Source organism: Drosophila santomea, chromosome X (genome assembly GCF_016746245.2).
Source record: "Drosophila santomea strain STO CAGO 1482 chromosome X, Prin_Dsan_1.1, whole genome shotgun sequence".
Lineage (NCBI taxonomy): Eukaryota > Metazoa > Arthropoda > Insecta > Diptera > Drosophilidae > Drosophila > Drosophila santomea.
Window position 1 is genome coordinate 6,587,722 of NC_053021.2, and position 17,779 is coordinate 6,605,500.

The 17,779-nt window shown below is 48.0% G+C and overlaps 2 protein-coding genes across 2 annotated transcripts; one reads left to right on the top strand and one right to left on the bottom strand.

Annotated features, from left to right (window-relative positions):
* Nucleotides 1-1,863: 1,863 nt before the first annotated feature.
* Nucleotides 1,864-12,520, bottom strand: LOC120455386. Its single transcript, XM_039641513.2, is given in 8 exon segments — nt 1,864-2,163; nt 2,165-4,793; nt 4,892-5,061; nt 5,123-5,571; nt 5,701-5,934; nt 6,593-6,599; nt 6,680-10,406; nt 12,376-12,520. Coding segments are annotated over 7 exon segments (7,086 nt in total). The 5' UTR covers nt 10,226-10,406; nt 12,376-12,520; the 3' UTR covers nt 1,864-2,112.
* Nucleotides 12,521-13,491: 971 nt separating this feature from the next.
* LOC120455637 (putative GPI-anchor transamidase) lies at nt 13,492-17,131 on the top strand. The gene is made up of 6 exons (XM_039642027.2): nt 13,492-13,578; nt 15,623-16,308; nt 16,405-16,522; nt 16,576-16,686; nt 16,751-16,911; nt 16,972-17,131. Exons 1-6 carry the CDS (start codon nt 13,492-13,494, stop codon nt 17,060-17,062), a joined length of 1,254 nt encoding a protein of 417 aa, XP_039497961.1. The 3' UTR covers nt 17,063-17,131.
* The last annotated feature ends 648 nt before the right edge of the window (nt 17,132-17,779 follow it).

The following is a 17,779-nucleotide window of genomic DNA, read 5'->3' on the forward strand; positions in this document are numbered from 1 at the left end:
ACTCTCCATGGGGCTGTACAAAACCAGGTTCGATCAAGGCAATCTAAGTTCATCATGGTCATCAGAGGCCAGTCCTGCGAACTGCTCTCTTCCTCTTTCAGCTCCGACTCGCATCCACGCACCAATGAAACGACGTAGGACTAAGCATTCCATTTGTTATACCCCTGCAGAGGCTTTCAATGAATTCAATAAATAATCATTCCACTGATTTTCCATTCTTATGCAATGTGTGAGTGAGGCTGCTATATTCAAAGCGGACAACTATATATACTATATATGTATGTGCCTACAGCAACTGCTTTTTAAGATAGATGCTCGTTTATAACGGTTAATGGGAGATCATAGAGTTTTGTCTAACAGGGAAGACTGTACATCTGAAGTAACTTTTAAGTGCTAAGAGGTATCATCATCATGAACCAATAATCACACCCTCGTATTTATGTATATTTTCAGGGTTTATACATGTATACTTGCTTACGACCGATTGAAATTCGAAAGCTCATTTTGAAATATCTGCAAGGGTATATAAACTTCGGCTTGCCAAAGTTCGTTTTCGTTCAGGTTTCTTGTTTGGTTTGCATGGTATCAATCAACTCCTGATTTATAAATACATTTTCAATGTTTAACAACAACAATTGAATTCTCATATGTGTATAAATATATCTATGCTTAACAAACTAATTTACAATTGTATCTCTCGTCCTCTCTCTAAAATATCTATATAGTATATAGTGTGTATATAAATCCATATTTGTAGATATATATATATATATGTTTATGCATATGTCTATGCTGGGTGTTAAGTATGTTTTATTGGTATATTTGTCGAGAAAGCTTTTCAATTTGTCATTAAAAATAAGCAAATTAATTTCACTTTACTACCAACGATCTTGCTTTGCTTTAGGCAGCTACGATTTTAGAATTCCTTGGAATGGAACTTAGGCCACCAGAGGCACCGAGAACATCGATCAATTTGATTGCTTGTGGCTCACAATCGCGTTTTCTTAAGCTTTTAATTAAGATTTGCAGGGTTGAATTAGCGTTTTAGTTTGTATTTTGTAGTTTTTGTATTTATCTGTTCATTCCATTAAAATATTTACAGTTTAGGAGTTAACGTTAGGTTCATATAATTATCTTGATCTGTTTGTGAGTGAGGTTGGGCTGGAGGAGTAACTTGTGGTGGATTGGATGCATAAATGGAAATACAAAATGTTTATAAATTAGGGGTCTGCATCAAACAAAACGTTCAATGCGCAGGATTGGATTGCTATGTGCTACGTGTGCATAGTGTGTGTGTGGTGAAAAAGCTCCTGGGATGATTGGGACTCATGCAAAAACTGGGGCTCCGGGATCCTGGCTTCCCTTTTCAGTTCAGCAGCAGCCTAAGGTTCGTTTATGATCTTGGCCACAATTTCTTTTTGTGCTGCATTCTCTCTTAAAGTAGTTTGTGTGTGAGTGAGTAAGTGAGTGAGTGTTTTGGTGTAGCAGTTGATGTGTGTGTGTGTGAGTGTGTGTGTGTGAGTGTGTGTGAGTGTGTGTGTGTGTGTGAGTGTGTGTGAGTGTGTGTGAGTGTGTATGTTCCGGAGTCGCTTATAAATCTATAAACCGTTTAGCTGTAGCAATTTTGGTATCTATAATACACGAATCGCAAGTTTATATGCCCGTAAGTCTAATTAAAAAAATATAGTTTAAGTCTACAGTTATAGAGTAGCATAGTTTAGAGTAAGGTGCATTGGTATCCCTAACTATCCATATCCGTATCCTAAATCGCATTCGCATCGGCAACTTTATCTGTTCCATCATGCATCTGTCGTATCGGCTAGAGTGCCTAACTAGTGCGTACTTATAGTGTAATCGTATTCGTAACCGTATCTCGTTTATACACAATCAACGTTATGTAATCTTAGAATTATCTTGGTTTCTCATCTGTTTCGTTCTCGTCTGTCCGTCCACTGTTTTTTAGTTTATCACTTATTCTACTGCAGCCATGGAATTGTGGAGTTTGTGATATCCATGGAGCCGCCGCTGGTCACCTCTTGTTGTGAAGCTCGCCGCTTAGACTGCTCGGCGCCTGCTTGTTGATCCTACTACTCCGCCGGGTGCCCACCGACGCTACGGCTGATGCCCATTGCGCCCTCCTTCGCCGTCATCAGTCCTTTCCGGAGGAGCTGCTGCCCCCCATATCGTTGCCGGCATTTCCACCCATCTGCTGCGGTATTACGGTCAAACTTTTGGGTATCTTTGACATGATGGCGTTGTCGATGAGCTTCTGCTGGTGCTGCTGCTGCTTGAGGGTAAATAGGCTTCCTGCTGATTTGTTGGCCGCTCCGCCACTACTGGTTGCCGTGGCTGGTTTGGCCGTGAGATGTGGCAACTTGCTGGAGGAGCTCCCGGCACCCCCTCCATTTCCATTTAGCAGATACTGATTGGGATCAGGAAAGTTTTTCCACAGCCAGGAGCTGTTGCTGTTGTCCAGCGTACTGGACAGCAGCGGCTGAAAGTTGGGCGCCTGACTGCCTATCTGCGGGTTAGTCAGTGGTGGCATCGGTTTCTGCGTCAGCCGGGCAAGTCGCACACCCGTACCAGCTGCTCCACCTGGCTGTAAAGTGGGCATTTGTTGCTGCTGCTGCTGTTGTTTCTGTTGCAGCTGCTGGAGCTGCTGACGCGCCGTGTGTTGTTGGGCCAACTTCACCATATTGGAGAAGGCAGCCGCCGACGCGGCGGAGTTTTGCTGCTGCTGGTGCGTTTGGGCCTGCTGCTGTTGCTGGTTCTGCGGCTTTTGCTTGGCGTTACTTTTGAGCATCTGGTCCCGCAGCAGCTTCTCCCTTCGCAAGATGCACATGCGGTTGTAGTCGAAGATAGAGATGAGGTATGGCTTGCCACCAGATTGCACTTGCACCAGGGCGGGCAACCTTCGACCGTCGGCGGTCTGATAAAGAGCATGTGACTTGTTCGGCACCTTGTGCTGATCCTCCAGCGGTATCAGCGTTGGCTTCCAGCTCTTGCTCTCGTGTCGCTCCTGTGCGGTTAAGGTGTCCGGCAGTATGACCACATTGGGCGGTGGTGGTCCACCCGCACTGCGGCTTCCTGCTGTTCCACCGCCCGTTCCAGTTCCCGCTCCTGCTGAAGGCCCTGCTCCAGTTCGTGGAAGTTGAAGCCTCTTGCCCGGAAGGTTGCCGAGTAAGCTGCTGGCCGCCGCTGCTGCTCCGCTCGTCCGCCGTCGATGCAAGCTGATTAGCTCTGGTGGAGAGCTAAGCAATTGCGCCACATTAGGCTTCTGAGGGCCACTAGTTCCCGCTCCTGATCCCCCGGCCTGCTGCTGATGCATTGGAGGCTTTAGCTTTGACTGCAGGCCAAGCAAGGCGGTTGGTACCGGTTCGCCCTGGCTGCCGAGCAGCTTATTGGCCACGTCCAGAATCTTTTGCTGTTTCTCAGGTATATGGCATCCAGTTGGCTTGTTAGCCAGTGAGGCGATGGATGTAAGGAAGTTTTTAGATGCAGCAGTGGATGTGGAGGTGGAAGCGTGGGAGACAGTCGTTAACGGCACAATTTCCACCGCCTTGTTCATGCCCAGGAGATTGGTTTTGAGGATGCTGCGACTGTTGCTAACACCGCTACTTGCAGGCGCCAGTGGCGGTGCATCCTTGGACTGGACTGGTGCTACTGCCGTGAGCTTAGTGACGGCCACTTCCTCCGGCGAGGAAATGGCGGACGAGGAGCTGGAAATGGACGTGGAGGATCCGCTGTTGCAGGAGAGCTGCGACTTGTCTTTGGGCCGGGCGATAATCGTCACCGCATTCGAGCTGAGCTGCTTGGTCAGCTTGTCCACCGAGGCTGTGCTGAGGCTTTCCAAGATTGTTTCCTCCTGCCTGTTTGTCGACTCCCTTTCGCCTGCTCCGCCTGCCCCATCTTCGCCTTCATCGTCATCATTGAGCTCTACCAGCGGAATGACAGGATCAACCGACGCATGCTGATCGGATGAAATGGATGCAGAGGAGGATGAATGGCTTGTCAATGGTGTTGTAAGAGCGGTGGCCAGCACACTGGCACCCGTAGGTTGAGGAACGCCACCGCGCTTGCCGGATCCCGAAAAAGAAGGGCTGCCTGTGCTGCTCAATCCACCGCAATGACCGTGATCAAAAGAATTTAGCCGCTGGCGGACGGTCTCGGTGTAAACCGTGGCATTGGAGGAGGCGTGCGGTGCCAGGACGAGATCTCCGTTTCGGTAGTACTTCTCCAGTAGTATCAAGTGGCGCAGAAAGGAGCTTTGGTTGCCGTACGGCTTTTGCAACTCCTCCCAGAGGCGGCGCGTCGGCTCATCGTACTGTAGAAAAGTCTGCACCCGTGTCCAACCCTCCGGCGTGCGCTGGCTGCTGCTGCATCCGAACGGAACCTTGAACTGCACACCCAGCTCCTCTTCGCCGTGGAAAAGTTCTCGCATGGAAATGTTCGGATTCCCGCGCAACACGTTTGAGATATCTGCTCCAGATCCGCTTCCTACGGGACTTGCTGCAACAGCTCCTGTTCCCGCTGCTCCTGTCGCATCCACTCCCACGTTTTGCTGCAGGATGGCCTGCAGCTTAGACATTTGTTTGCTGCTGTCCAGGGCTGCTGTCGAAGAACTACTTGAATTGGAATCGGTAGGTCCATCATAGTCCGCTACCATGGGCATCTCGGCATCTTCGTGTCCGTCTGCGGTTGCCCTCTCCGCCTCCGTTGCGTTAGGTGCCTCTTCTTCATCCGCTTCGGACACTTCATGACTGCCATCCTGCAGATTATGCACCTTGAGGAGCCTTTTGGGTAAAACAAAAAGGGAAAATATGATTCATAAGTAACAGTTTAATAATTGTTATAACACCATGCGCTGACAATGTGATAGACTCAAACCCACCTCTTTCTGTAGTTCTTCACGAATTCCGCCTTTTGGGACTTGGTGCTGTCCGGTGGCTTCATCAAGAGGTTGGCAAAATAGCGACACAGCTTGCAGACTGCAGTACCCATGCCAAGCTGAACTGGGATGCCCATCTCGGACAGCGCCTTTTCCAGTCGATCTGTGTCCTGCTGAAAAATGTTAAACCATTATTAACATTAATCAAATTAGGAATACTATTAGTAAACACACCGTTGTTATATTGTACATATGGTTCTTGCCCAATCTACGCTTGCATAGAACGCAGCCAGAAAATTGGATGACCGTGTTGTAATGCGCCTCACACAGCCACACGATCGACGAGCCCGCGGGAATCTCCAGGCTGAGCTGAAACTTCTTCACGCTCTTGCGGATGCACTTGCGTCGCAGCGAGTGTCCTGCCGCCTCGACGCAGTCCTTAACGGCACAGGAACGTTGCTGCACGGCCACGGCTGCCGTGGAACCAGCTTCGCCACCCACTTCCGGAATGACGCCGCTGTCGCCAGCAAAGTGCTTCTCTAGAGCAGATGCCGCCGCAGCCCCCATTTCCAAGTGTCCTGGAGCGGAAAGACGTTTCTTGTAGGATGGCGCATTTGCCCGACGATCCACGTGTCGAAAACATGCGTCGCACAAGCAGTTATCCACAGTCAGCTTCTCCTCGTCTGCAATTGATAAGGAAACTAGCGAACATCAGAGGAGGTAGAGGAAAATATCAGCAAGATCAAGAGGTTAAGCTAATTGCAGAAAATCTATACTACTCAAGTAATTGATCTTTCTGGCAGTGTACTCACTGGCTAAGATCTTCTGCTGGCGCTCCACGGACTTTATTTGTCCAACATGGCAGGGTGTGTCATAGAGTCCAAACTTTCCGCTGCAGTAGTAGCACTGGTCCTCGCACAGCCTCCCTGGATGAAACTTAAACGAGGAGGCCTTTTCCGGAATAAGGATCTTCTCCTTTTCGTCCTTTTTGACCATCTGGTAGAAGCCGTGGTCCGCCTGTCCCTGACTTTCCGAGTGCGACGAATCTACAGGAGAATACGGCTAGTTAGGGCAATACACTTTCGATCATAAAGCCAGCTTTTTCTTCCGTCAGTGCGTTTATGTCTGTTTCTGTTCGTTGGAATTGGGAATGGTTTATGAGGATGAAAGTGACGGTGCCATATTTACAGGTACAGAAAATGAAGAAGGTGATAACTCCCGGACGTAGAAATTGAAATGAATGTGTACGAAAAGTGAGGGGAATATCAAACCGAACCTTATTTCCCAAAAAGGAAGCTTTTAAAGCGACTTAAAGTCCAGTAAACGTGGCAATGCATTCTGCACATTTATAAGACATTAAAAGTGGTTAAGTTTGTGATAAAACAAAAGTTTTAAAGAAATAAACGCTTAGCAGTCAGTTGCAATGTCTGGAAAACCGTGCACCCTCTGGAGTGTTGAGGGCATTTATAGAGACAATTACAAGTCGGCTCCAATTGTTCGGTTTGATTTTCTAATGGGAAAACAGCCAGATAGGCTAATTGGAGCACACGATTTCGAATGAATAATCTGATCTATACGCACGGTACTGGATCGTAGAGTTGCTACCGTGCAAGGCTACCGTTGAGTGGTGGTTGTTAGTCGAGCTAAAACGGTTATTAGTCTTGCGGCCGGAATTACCAGTAGTTACAACAAACTTTTTCGCACCTTCGTTCTGGAACAAAAAAAATGGTGAAATAACTAACGTTAGTAATCTGCTTAAAACAACCGAAGAATCGTAGCTCACTGACTTACCTCGTTCTGAATGGTATAGTAGGAGTCCTCGGCGTGGACGCCATACTGATCGGCGGATCGATCCGCAGCACCGTGACCACGAGCCCGACCCTTCTGGAATGTCATCTTAAGAGACTGCCGGCGAACGCCAGCACCTGCTCCCGCTCCTGAGCCCAAAGTACCGCTTGATTTACGTGTTGCACTGCCCACCGATGAGGAGGACGTGGAGGAAGCGGAGGAGGAGCCGCTGCCCCCATGGATAACTGTACCAGTTGGCAGGCCGCCACTACCGCCCACTCCTCCATTGCTGCTCCTGTTCAGCTTGATGACTGTCTTAAGAGTACCGCTGGATTCCACATGAGTGGCACTACCTCCTCCGCGCGCTCCTTGTCGCTTGTGCTGGTGATGGTGATGTTGCTGGAGCTGCAATTGCGCCTGGCGGGCCTGTGCCTCAAGCAAACACTTGCGCCTCTGTTCAGCGGCCTGGTGCGTGAGTAGGCCAAGGTTTTGCAAGTGAATCTCCTGTTCTTGACGAAGGTTTTGCATATGATTTTCCTGATCCTCCTGCCCCACCACTAGCTGAACATGCTCATCGCAGATCGATTCCTGCTTGCCGTTTGGTTTCTCATCCACTCCCATGACCTTGGTCAATAGCAGCTCAGGCTTCTGTTCATCAGCGATAACTGCAAGCGGTTTCTCCTCGTCATCATCCTCCTTGATGGCCAACTGAATATCCAGACCATCGGCAGCGGTGCTGGAAGCAGACGTGGACAAGTTCTCCTTGTTATCCTCGGGACCACAGTCCGCTTCCGTGGTCTCTTCTGCCAAGTGTTCAACTAACAGTTGATTCGTCTGCTGCTTAATGTCAATATAGGACTCCTCCACCTCCATGGCCGCCATTTCGTCCTCGGCGGACGGGTCCTTAATAGGCTTACGCTCAACCGATTCCTCGGCGTTATCAAGGGCTTCCTCCATGTCGTTTTTGGATTCGAGTAGAGTAACATCCTCGGGATGCTCAATTTCTACCTTTTGCTGACTCAATGCATTGCCGCTGGCATCTAGCACACCCTCCTTCGCCAGCTCCACCATAATCTCGTGCTCAAAGTCGTCGTATTCTCCTGAATGGAAGAACCCCACCTGGTCCTCCTTTTCCTCCGATTGATCTGGTGTCTCATCACCATTGACTATGAGGGCATCTTCCAGAAGCAGTTCAGGTCCATCGTTGCTCTCGTCCAGTCGAAGCTCACCTGGTTTGATTGAGCTATTTGAACAAGTGTCTTCCTCTGCTTCTTCTATAACTTCGGCTGCAGTCTCAGTGGAATTTTCAACAGGAACTTCGGTAAGAATTTCAGAAATGTCTTCAGCTTTAGGTCCTAATTGAGCAGGAGCCTTCTTTCCCGCTTTTGGTCCTGATTTCTGATTATTATCCTGCTCCTCTTCCTTTTTATCTCGCGACTTGGGAGAGACCGCTTGATTTAATTCGCCGTCTACAGCCATCTCCACATCTGTTTCCGTGTCATTGCTACTAACCGTCTGAACGATTTCACCCAGCTCCGGATCCTTTTCAATGCCCAGATTGTTTTCCAGGAACTCAGGCTTCTTGTAAAAGTTGCGAACACTGACCGCACTCACGCCTTCGCTTATCATCTCTGGACTAAGAGATGGAGCCTTCCCAGTTTCTGCGGACACCTTTGCAGATGGCGTTTTGGATAGTGATGGAGATTCCTCGACTGTTGCCGCCGGTGACTCCTTTGACTTTACTTTGGAATCAGCGGGCTTAACGTTGATTTCCGTGTCCACAGTAAGCGGCTCGGTGCAGGAATGGCCATTGGCACTCGACGCACCAGAAGTAGAGGGCAGGCTTTCTGGCAGCAAACTATCGTCGAAGTCGGGCGTCAGCTTTTCCTGCTTGATATCTGCAGCGGCCATCAGCAGGTCGTCCATGGACGAGGCCATACTGTCCTTGGAGTCCTCATCCCCGGCGCCGCCCTGCGAGCTGGGTGCCAGCGAGCTGGCCGAGGCAGTCTTCCGTGTGCTGGAGCCGACTCGACGCCGTTTCGGTGGCGCCGGTTCCTGGGCAACTGGTGTCAAGATACCCGGTGATCCCGCCTTGCTCAGTCGAGTGGCCCGCGTTGTGGCTGCAGGCGAGGATGAGTTCCTGTTCTGCGGGCGACCACGACCCCGACGACTGCCCGATATCGGAGCTGGCGTTGGCGTAGGTGTGGGTGTGGGCGTGACTGAAGGAGAAATAGAACTGACTTCACTGCCATCAACTGGTTCCTGTTTAATCGCCACGGCAGTGGAGTCCTCCTCTGGTGCCTCAGCTTCCTCAGACTTTAGCACTTCAACCTTGCTGTACTTCGCGCTGTTGTTGACGTCTGGGTCGGCTTCAGCATCTTGGGATCGCTTTCGTTTTACCGCAGGCTCCAAGGGTGGAGCCACCACCACTGGCTTCTTCCGTCGACCGCGAGAGGGAGGTGGTTGCTCTGTTACTGAGGAGGTAGCAGCTACCAAGAGCGCAGCGGAGGAGGAATTGGCTCCAACTGTAGAAGACTGGCGACGATTGCGCGTGACCCTCGTGTTAATCGCCTGCTCCTGGGCATGCGATTTGCGTGTGACACGATTGCAAGTGGGTGTCACTGGTGCTATTGGCACCACTGGCGGAAGTGCTTCCTTGGCCTTTTCCTTTTCCTTTTCCTTCTCCTTATCTATATCCTTATTTGCATCACTTTCTTTTTCTTTCCCACCATCTTTATCGGCAGCTTTGTCCTTCTCTGTAAACTTTTCTTTTTCTACAGATTTTTCAGTATCTGCAATTATTTCTGTCTGAGCTGATTTTTCCTTCTCTGCATCCTGATCGGTTTCCCGCTCATCCTCCTTGTCTTTTGTGTCTTTGTGGTCTTTCTTGTCTGTGATTGGCAAGGATTCCAGTTCGTTGCCATCCCCGACATGCTGTTCCTTGACCTGGCCAGGCGTCGCTCCACGTGCAGCTCTTGAATCTGATGCTGCGGCAGGCGCCTCCTCGGATTTAACTTCTTTGGCTTCTTTCAGATCCTTGATGGACTTCCGTCCGCGTATAACGGGCCCCAAAGACCGCTCCACGGAGCTCTTTCTTTGGCCACCCGATCCCGTTGGCTCCTCGGTGTCTAACGCTCCGTCGCCGACCTCACGTCTACTTGTCGTGGGCGAGCTGATCAGGAGCAGTGGCGACGAGTGCCGGGTAACCCTCACGCTCTTGGCCGCCAGTCCATCGCTGGCGGTGGGCGTGACAGCTGGCGTAAGGGTTGGCGTAGGTGTGGACCTTGGCGTTTTGGAGACTGGAGTCGATTCCAGCTCGTTTTCGCCATCCAGCTCTACTGCAACTGTTGGCTCCTCAGCCGGCTCCACTGACGACGTTGAGGTGCGTGTTTTGCTTATGATGGGCATCTCTTCGCCAACGCCCATTGCTGGCTCCTCGCTGCTGGCCGGAATCACCACACTGGCATTTGCATTATCGTCCAGGGGGGCAGCTGCTGCTGTGGCTTCGTCAGCTCCTCCAGAGCCTCCTGGCAGCTTCCGGCTAGACATTTTCGAGGGGCCCTGGGCAGCTGCAGCCGACGTTGCTGCTCCTATGATGGCCGCTCCCCCGACGCCTTCTGGCGTTGCTGCTCCACCACCTCCTGTTGCTCCCTGCGATCCGATGCTGATTGTGTCCAGTTCGAGTCGCAGTGATTTGGTCCCATTGGTTGACTGTGATGTGAAGAATTACCTGCAAGGACGAGAAGAGGGGAAAGATGAGAGTTACTTAGTCGTATTACTAATCCGCCATGTGGGAATAATATTCTAATTGGCAAAGCGAAAACCACTCAACCCAGATGTAGGTTAAATTCTGCATTAGATAAAAAAAAAAACAGTTTATTTTGCATCCTACCAACTATATTTTGTATGCTTAAAAATCGTTTTGAGAGATGAAATATTTTTGTTATCTTCTAAATTTAAACTTGCTAAGTGAATGAAAAACCCATTCATTCAGTCTGGAAAATCACACTGATAAGCATTGGAAACTTTGATGAGCATTTGGATAGCTACGTCATAAAGAAGTAAATAGTTATGCCCACTTAGATAAATATTTTGAAAGGACTTTTAATTGCTGCGGTAACTTCGGTATAACAGTCTAATCTGAGCCGCGGCGAAACTAAGCGAATATCTAAGCAGTAAACTGAGTTTTATGGCCCTGGCTTTCACCTGGCCGAAAGCAAGCCGCTCTCTTAGCCCCTTTCAGCTTATTCAATCTCCAGGACAATCCGATCCGATCCGATGCGATCCAAACCGATCCGTTCACTCGATTCCGATTCCGAGTCCAGTAAAACGCGACTAGAACATTAAACATGCTTTTGCGGTTGCCAGAAAGCCCCCCTCTTCTCCTTGCCAGCCCCTGTCCAGCTCCGGTACCCCTCTTTTCTATCGCTGCTGAAAACAAGTTTTGGCAGCAGCTGGGAGCTGCGAGAATGCGAGGAAAGCGAAACGAGAAGAGAGCATAGGAGAGGAGAGGAGTGGAGTGGAGAGAAGAGAGGAGCAGTGTCGGAAGAAGCAGCAACAGGGCAAAGCGGAGAAGAGAAGCTGAAGAGTCGATGAGATGTTGAATAATCCTCAAATTGGTTAAGTATCCTGCTTCTGCTGCTTCTGCCGTTTGCTGCTCCTTCTTCGTCTTCTTTCTCCGCTTCTTCTTCTTCTCAGCCTGACGATCCCAGTGGCTTTGGCTTTTGATTTTAATTTCGATTCTGACATGCGCCATTTTAGTGCGAGCAAGATTTCAGATTGCAGTTCGCACCGGCGAAGAAAAGCGGAAAACTCACACGGACACGACACGCACACCAACAACTAGCATAACTGTCACAGCGGCGACAGCAACAAAACAGGCGAATAAAGGAAGTGAAAGAGAATGGCAAATAACAAAATGAAGACTCCGCTGTCGTATCGATGTGTGTACATGCACACAGATACACCACCAAGTAGAACTCACACAGACGCACGGCACAGTGTGCAAAAACGCCGCGATTGTAAACACGGACAGACAGACGGTCAGATGGACGGTACGGAAGAAGCGGAGTAGCTGAAGCGAACGGAAACTGGCCGCACAGTTTTCACTAGGCGGAAAAATTGCCAAAGAATTGGCAGAGTTGCCATCACCCTACGTGCGCGCAAGCCAAAGGGGAAAATCCGTGGAAACTCTACTCTCTTCCGCAGAGTTGCAACAAAAACCGCAAGGGGCGGCTAGGAGGTAACAGCGAGGCGACACGAGACGAGACGGGAGGGGACGGAACGGAACGGGACGAAGAACCAGAACAGTGGGGCACACAGCACACAAAAATGGGTGGCAGTGACGTACAAGCACACCCAAAGCGAGCGTACACAGACACGAGCAGCGCACAGGCACACGCACACGAACACTCACTCACACACACTCCGACACAGACAGGCAGCAGCGAGCACAGAAAATTTCTTTTTCACTAGGTTTTCGCAAAAATACGAACGCGAGCATTAATAAACGAATGCCTGCTTTTTTCTCATTTGGCAGTACGGCGAGTACATCTTTTCACCAGGCACTTTGCACACAAAACACAAACAAGCGAGTGGGCGAGGAAAACCCTTTGCATTGCCTGTCTCTACGTTTTCTTTTCCTTTCTGTTCCTTTGGTTGCTCGCCTTGCCTTGCTTTGCCTTTCCGCAGGTACTCACCGAATAGCAACAAACAAAAAAAAATAATAATAATAAAATAAAATGCAGAACCCGAACAAGAGTTGTGAACGCAAACACGGTGCGAAGCGAAATAACGAGCCAAAATGGAGAGCAAAAGAGCGACGCTCGGCCCGACGGCGCAAAACCTCAATTCGCCGCCACTCGCCGCGACTCTTCGCCGCCCGATATACTGCACTATCGCACCCGGTTTGCTTTTGTATTTGGCTTGGCTTGCATGCAACCCTGCTTGTGGGCGGCGGGGAGGGCTGGCTATCCTGCCGCCAGGATGTATCCCTCGTCTTCATCATGAGTGCATAAGGAGTTCCACTCGTATGCTTCTGCCCTGACTAATTCACCTTTTCACTTTTCACGTGTGAATGCTTTTTGAATGAATGATTTTCATGTGCACATCTTGTGAAACACTACGTTTTTCATCACATATGTATGACCAATTTGATTTAAAAAGTATTAAATCGCACGCAAATTGAACCCTGTGCGCACAACAATGCTTTCATTGCATATTATCAAAATAGTATATATTATCCCTGCGCGCAAATGTTGCAAATTGTAAAAAAAAAATATTCAAAAATCAAATATTTAACTCACAGTTGCCGTGCATGCACTTAAAAGAAACTATGCTGCTCAAGCACACTTGTGCGTGCTCAATAAATGCAATTCCATTAAAAATTGCATTGATTTGTGTAAATGGCTCTGCACTATTCTCTCATAAGGATGGCCATTACCACTTGGGATTTTCTGCTGCTCTGTTTTTGTAGGGCAGTGAACAGGTCGACGTGCGTTTTCGCCCGGTGTACGTGTTGTTTTTGGCAAATGTTTGTTCGCTCTTTTCGCCGCGACGTCTGCTGTTGTTGTTGCTGCTGCTCTTGCTGCTGATGCGTCTTTTGTTGCGTCGGCAAAAAGCGAAAAAGGACTCGGGATTAACATGTCGTCGATTCGGGGGTGGTAATTGGAAAAAGTAACGAAGCGAGCACTACAACTGAGCGCCAGACTTGCACGACTCCTTTTCGGTTTTCCTGCGGATTTTCCCTGGTTTTCCTCAACTTGTGATGCTGTGGCGTAGGTTGTTGCACGCATCACCAGCTTCCACTTCCCAAAATGGTGGGGCAGGCGGCTGGATCTGAATCCTGCAAGTGTCAGGCGCCGTCCTTAGCCCGCCTACCACCCAACCACCCGCTCTCAAGAGTTTCTCCCGTTTTTCCATTTTCCCACCCGCTCAAGGACCATTGCGATTATGTAGATGCAGACCTATGTATGTATGTATGTATGTATGTATGTATATACATGTGTACGTGGAACTGGGTTAAAGGCAAAGGCCTTAATTGCTGGAGAAATGAGGGAAAATCAATAGCTTTATGCATGGTTCTTCCGCCCGCTTTCCATTCGGCCGCTTCGGGAGGGGCTGGAAAAGCGATTTTCCCGAACTGGGTCAAGTGCGTGGCCAGGACTTCCATTTCCGTCGCCACTGACATCACCATCTAGTAACCAAGGCTACTGCGATCGATTATCCTAGCTTGCCCACCTTGGCGCCTTTTTTCGCATCTTTCATGGCTTTCCCCTTTGATCCTGACTAAGTTGGGGCCATTCTTTCATTATCGCCATTCTTAAACTAGTTTTAGGCCAGGGAAATGCTTTCGCACGACGCCCACTTAAATAATTCCACCTAGAAAACGATTTTTCTTTGCTGGCGCACATTTACATGCACATACAGACACATTGGCTGCCGCACATACACGCTTTGTGTGTTTTTGTGTTGTGTGTGGCTGCGCCAAAGGCAATTGGAAAACGTAATGGCCGACAAAACGAAAACGCCACGCAGCAAAGAAGAAGCAGCGATAGGCGAAGTGCGCAAAGAGCAGTCGGCGATAGGTGGATAAAAAGAAAACTTCCGGCAGCCCCAAAGCTTCACAAAAAGAACGTAGCTGCAGACTACAGCAAAATGAGGCGCACACAGACAGCATACACACACATATGAACATGAAAACCCACGTGAATCAGAGAGCGGCAGAGAGCGAAAGAGAGAGAAAAAGATCGCGGCGAATTGGCAGAGTTTTTAGAAGCCCCGTATTTGTTGTCGTCTTGCCACGATTTTCCCCATTTTCCCAGATGTGCGGCTGTATGTGCGTGTGTGAGTGCCCCCTGATTCGCAGACGGCGAGAAAACAGTTAAATTCCACACGCAAACAAGGCTTTTACGATGGCTTCTCACACACGCACACCGGCGCACACATTTTGCGCTCTTCGCCGTTGCCACGCTCTTCATCGGTCTCCTCTTTTCGTCATTGCAGCGTCATTCGTTTTCGTTTCGAATGGCCGCCATATTGCTTTTGTATTTTCTGACGCTTTTTTCGCCCCATTACCGCATTTCAACCAGCTATTTTCCGTCCCCATTCGATCGTACTCGACGGGTCCTAACTGTTTTATGTTCGAAATGAGTCGTTTCGAGGGATATTGTGGGAGAAATTCGTGGTGGAAATTGGCCCATTAGCATTGAACGTTCCCCTGCCCCCTCTTCCAACCCCTTCGTCAACCTGCTTGATTCGGCATCTAGGGTGGCCGTTTTCTTTTATTCTTTTGCTTTGCTGCAGAATGGGTAAGGGTATTCCCTGAACGGTCCATTGAGAGATATCATAACTTAATTGCACCTGTTAACTGGTTACCTGCTGCGTTTAATTTAGGAAATGGATTCATTTGCAAGCATTGTTCATTGTTGATAACCCTCTGAGTATTCTTTCAAATTTTAAATTGCTGAATTGCCGATTTTCGGTCTGCCGTTACACGAATTTGAGCATTTCATGTCCGTGTTGAAATGATGCAAACCAGGGCCAACATGCAACGAAATGAATTATTTCTAAGAATTAAAATTTGCGAATTTGTTTAAATTGTAAAGTTCCATTAGGATAGTCCCCATGGCCGTTGATTAATCATTGATTCAGCCAAAACGAATTAATCGTGGACCAATTTAAACGAATTTAAACAAGAAAAACTCGGTAAGTCGTCTGAGGCCTTTTAAGACGTTTTCAAGACTTTCTAGACTTACTAGGAAGATCGCTTTCCAATTTTTTCGTGCAGTGTATCCATAGTACACTTCATTACGATGTAGTATATTTTCCTCTGCGACACCTTAAGACGTTTTCAAGACTTTCTAGATTTACTAGGAAGATCGCTTTCCAATATTTTCGTGCAGTGTATCTATAGTATATTTCATTAGGATGTAGTTTATTTTTAAGGGCAGACGGTCACACTGCTCACAGCTGTTATCTGTGCGTGATATCGAACAGTCGATACTTGAAGGCGTTGTTTATATATCGGTCTATCGTTCTAAAGAAGTATTTAATATTATGTTTCTTAAATTACTAGTCGTCTTTGGCCTGATCCTCGCCAGCTGTCGGGTGGAGGCGGATAACACCTCAGTGTTGCCGGAGGGCTTTGTGGACGCCGCCCAGCGCTCCACACACACGAACAACTGGGCGGTGCTGGTGGACGCCTCAAGATTCTGGTTCAACTACCGGCATGTGGCTAATGTGCTGTCTATCTACCGGTCGGTGAAAAGACTGGGCATCCCAGACTCCCAGATCATTCTGATGATCGCCGACGACATGGCGTGTAATGCGCGGAACCCGCGTCCTGGTCAGGTGTACAATAACGCCAACCAGCACATTAATGTGTACGGAGACGATGTGGAGGTGGATTACCGCGGCTACGAGGTCACTGTGGAGAACTTTGTGCGTCTGCTGACCGGGCGAACCCAGAACGGCACGGCGCGCTCAAAGAAGCTGCTCTCGGACGCGGGCAGCAATGTGCTCATCTACCTAACCGGTCACGGTGGCGATGGATTCCTTAAGTTCCAGGACTCGGAGGAGATAACCAGCCAGGAGTTGGCCGACGGCATCCAACAGATGTGGGAGAAGAAGCGGTGCGAAGAAGTGAAGATGTTTCCCATAGACATCTAACTTAAATTTTTATGAACGTATTCCTTATTCTTATAATCTTATCATTTCGGTTTCTTCAGGTACAATGAGCTGTTTTTCATGGTGGACACTTGCCAAGCAGCTTCGCTGTACGAGAAATTCACCTCGCCGAATGTCCTGGCAGTGGCTAGCAGTCTTGTTGGCGAGGATTCCTTATCGGTAAGAATATGACAAGTAGGCGATTTTCCTTAATCCTGACTTGCAATTTGCAGCACCATGTGGATCCATCGATTGGAGTCTACATGATAGACCGGTACACCTACTACGCCTTGGAGTTCCTGGAGAAGGTGCAGCCCTTTAGCAAACGGACCATAGGCGAATTCGTGAGTGTCCTCCTCAGACTTTCAAGAAATACCAATAATTCTCAATCCTGCGATATTAAAACAGCTGCAAGTGTGCCCCAAGCGAGTGTGCATTTCGACAGTGGGAGTGCGCAAGGATCTGTACCGCCGGGATCCGCACAAGGTGCCCATCACAGACTTCTTTGGAGCCATACGTCCCACACGGGTATCCACCGATCGCATCAATGTGACCCTGGCCAACGAGGAGTAAGTACCAACTTTAAGTCTCCACCAATGCAGAACCTTTCTAACTCTTAGCCTATGCAGTGATTTCATATTCGAAAAAGATAAGATGGTGACCAAAAAGCCCTTCAAAATCGTGATGGAGTCACAGTTTCCTTCCGAGCTTTTTAAATAGACTGGATAACTTAATATGATTCATGTGATAATATTAATTTTATTCGTAAATACATCATTTCATTATTAATACATGTGTAATTTATTAAATTTATATGTGATCTCGAATCGTGCTTTAAAAATTCTCAATTACGGGCTTAGTTCGTTTTAGTTATCCTTTTTTTATATTTGCTAACATTTCATTTTCATTTCATTATCATTTGCGGTTCTGTTTGCCGTTTGTGTTTCCTTCTCTTATGCATTACATCAATATATCATTTAAATTATTCTTTTTGGTTACCACTACATCAAACGTTCACTAATCAATCAATCAATATCAATCCATCGTGTAACATTCATATCAAATCCAAAAACGAAACAAAAACCATATTGTATACTTATATAAAAGGTAAAAGTCGCTGGCGACCGCTATGTAGAATTAGAAATGCACAAAAAAAAACAGTATTTCTATAATTTTCCACGGCGATTGGTTATGTGTTTCGATTTTCTTTGGATTTGGTTTCACAATTTTCTATTCTGGGGTATACACAAATTCAAAGAGTATAACAATGGCCTCAGAAGCGAGATCTTTCCCTAGAGTTTACTCTTGATTTTTCTCCTTTTTTGTTTGTTTGTTTTTTTTTTTTTGCTTTTATCATATGGAAGGATCTACTTCGTTTTAATTATTGAATCTTTAAATCAATACACATATACACCTAGTATACATATATGGGTTTAA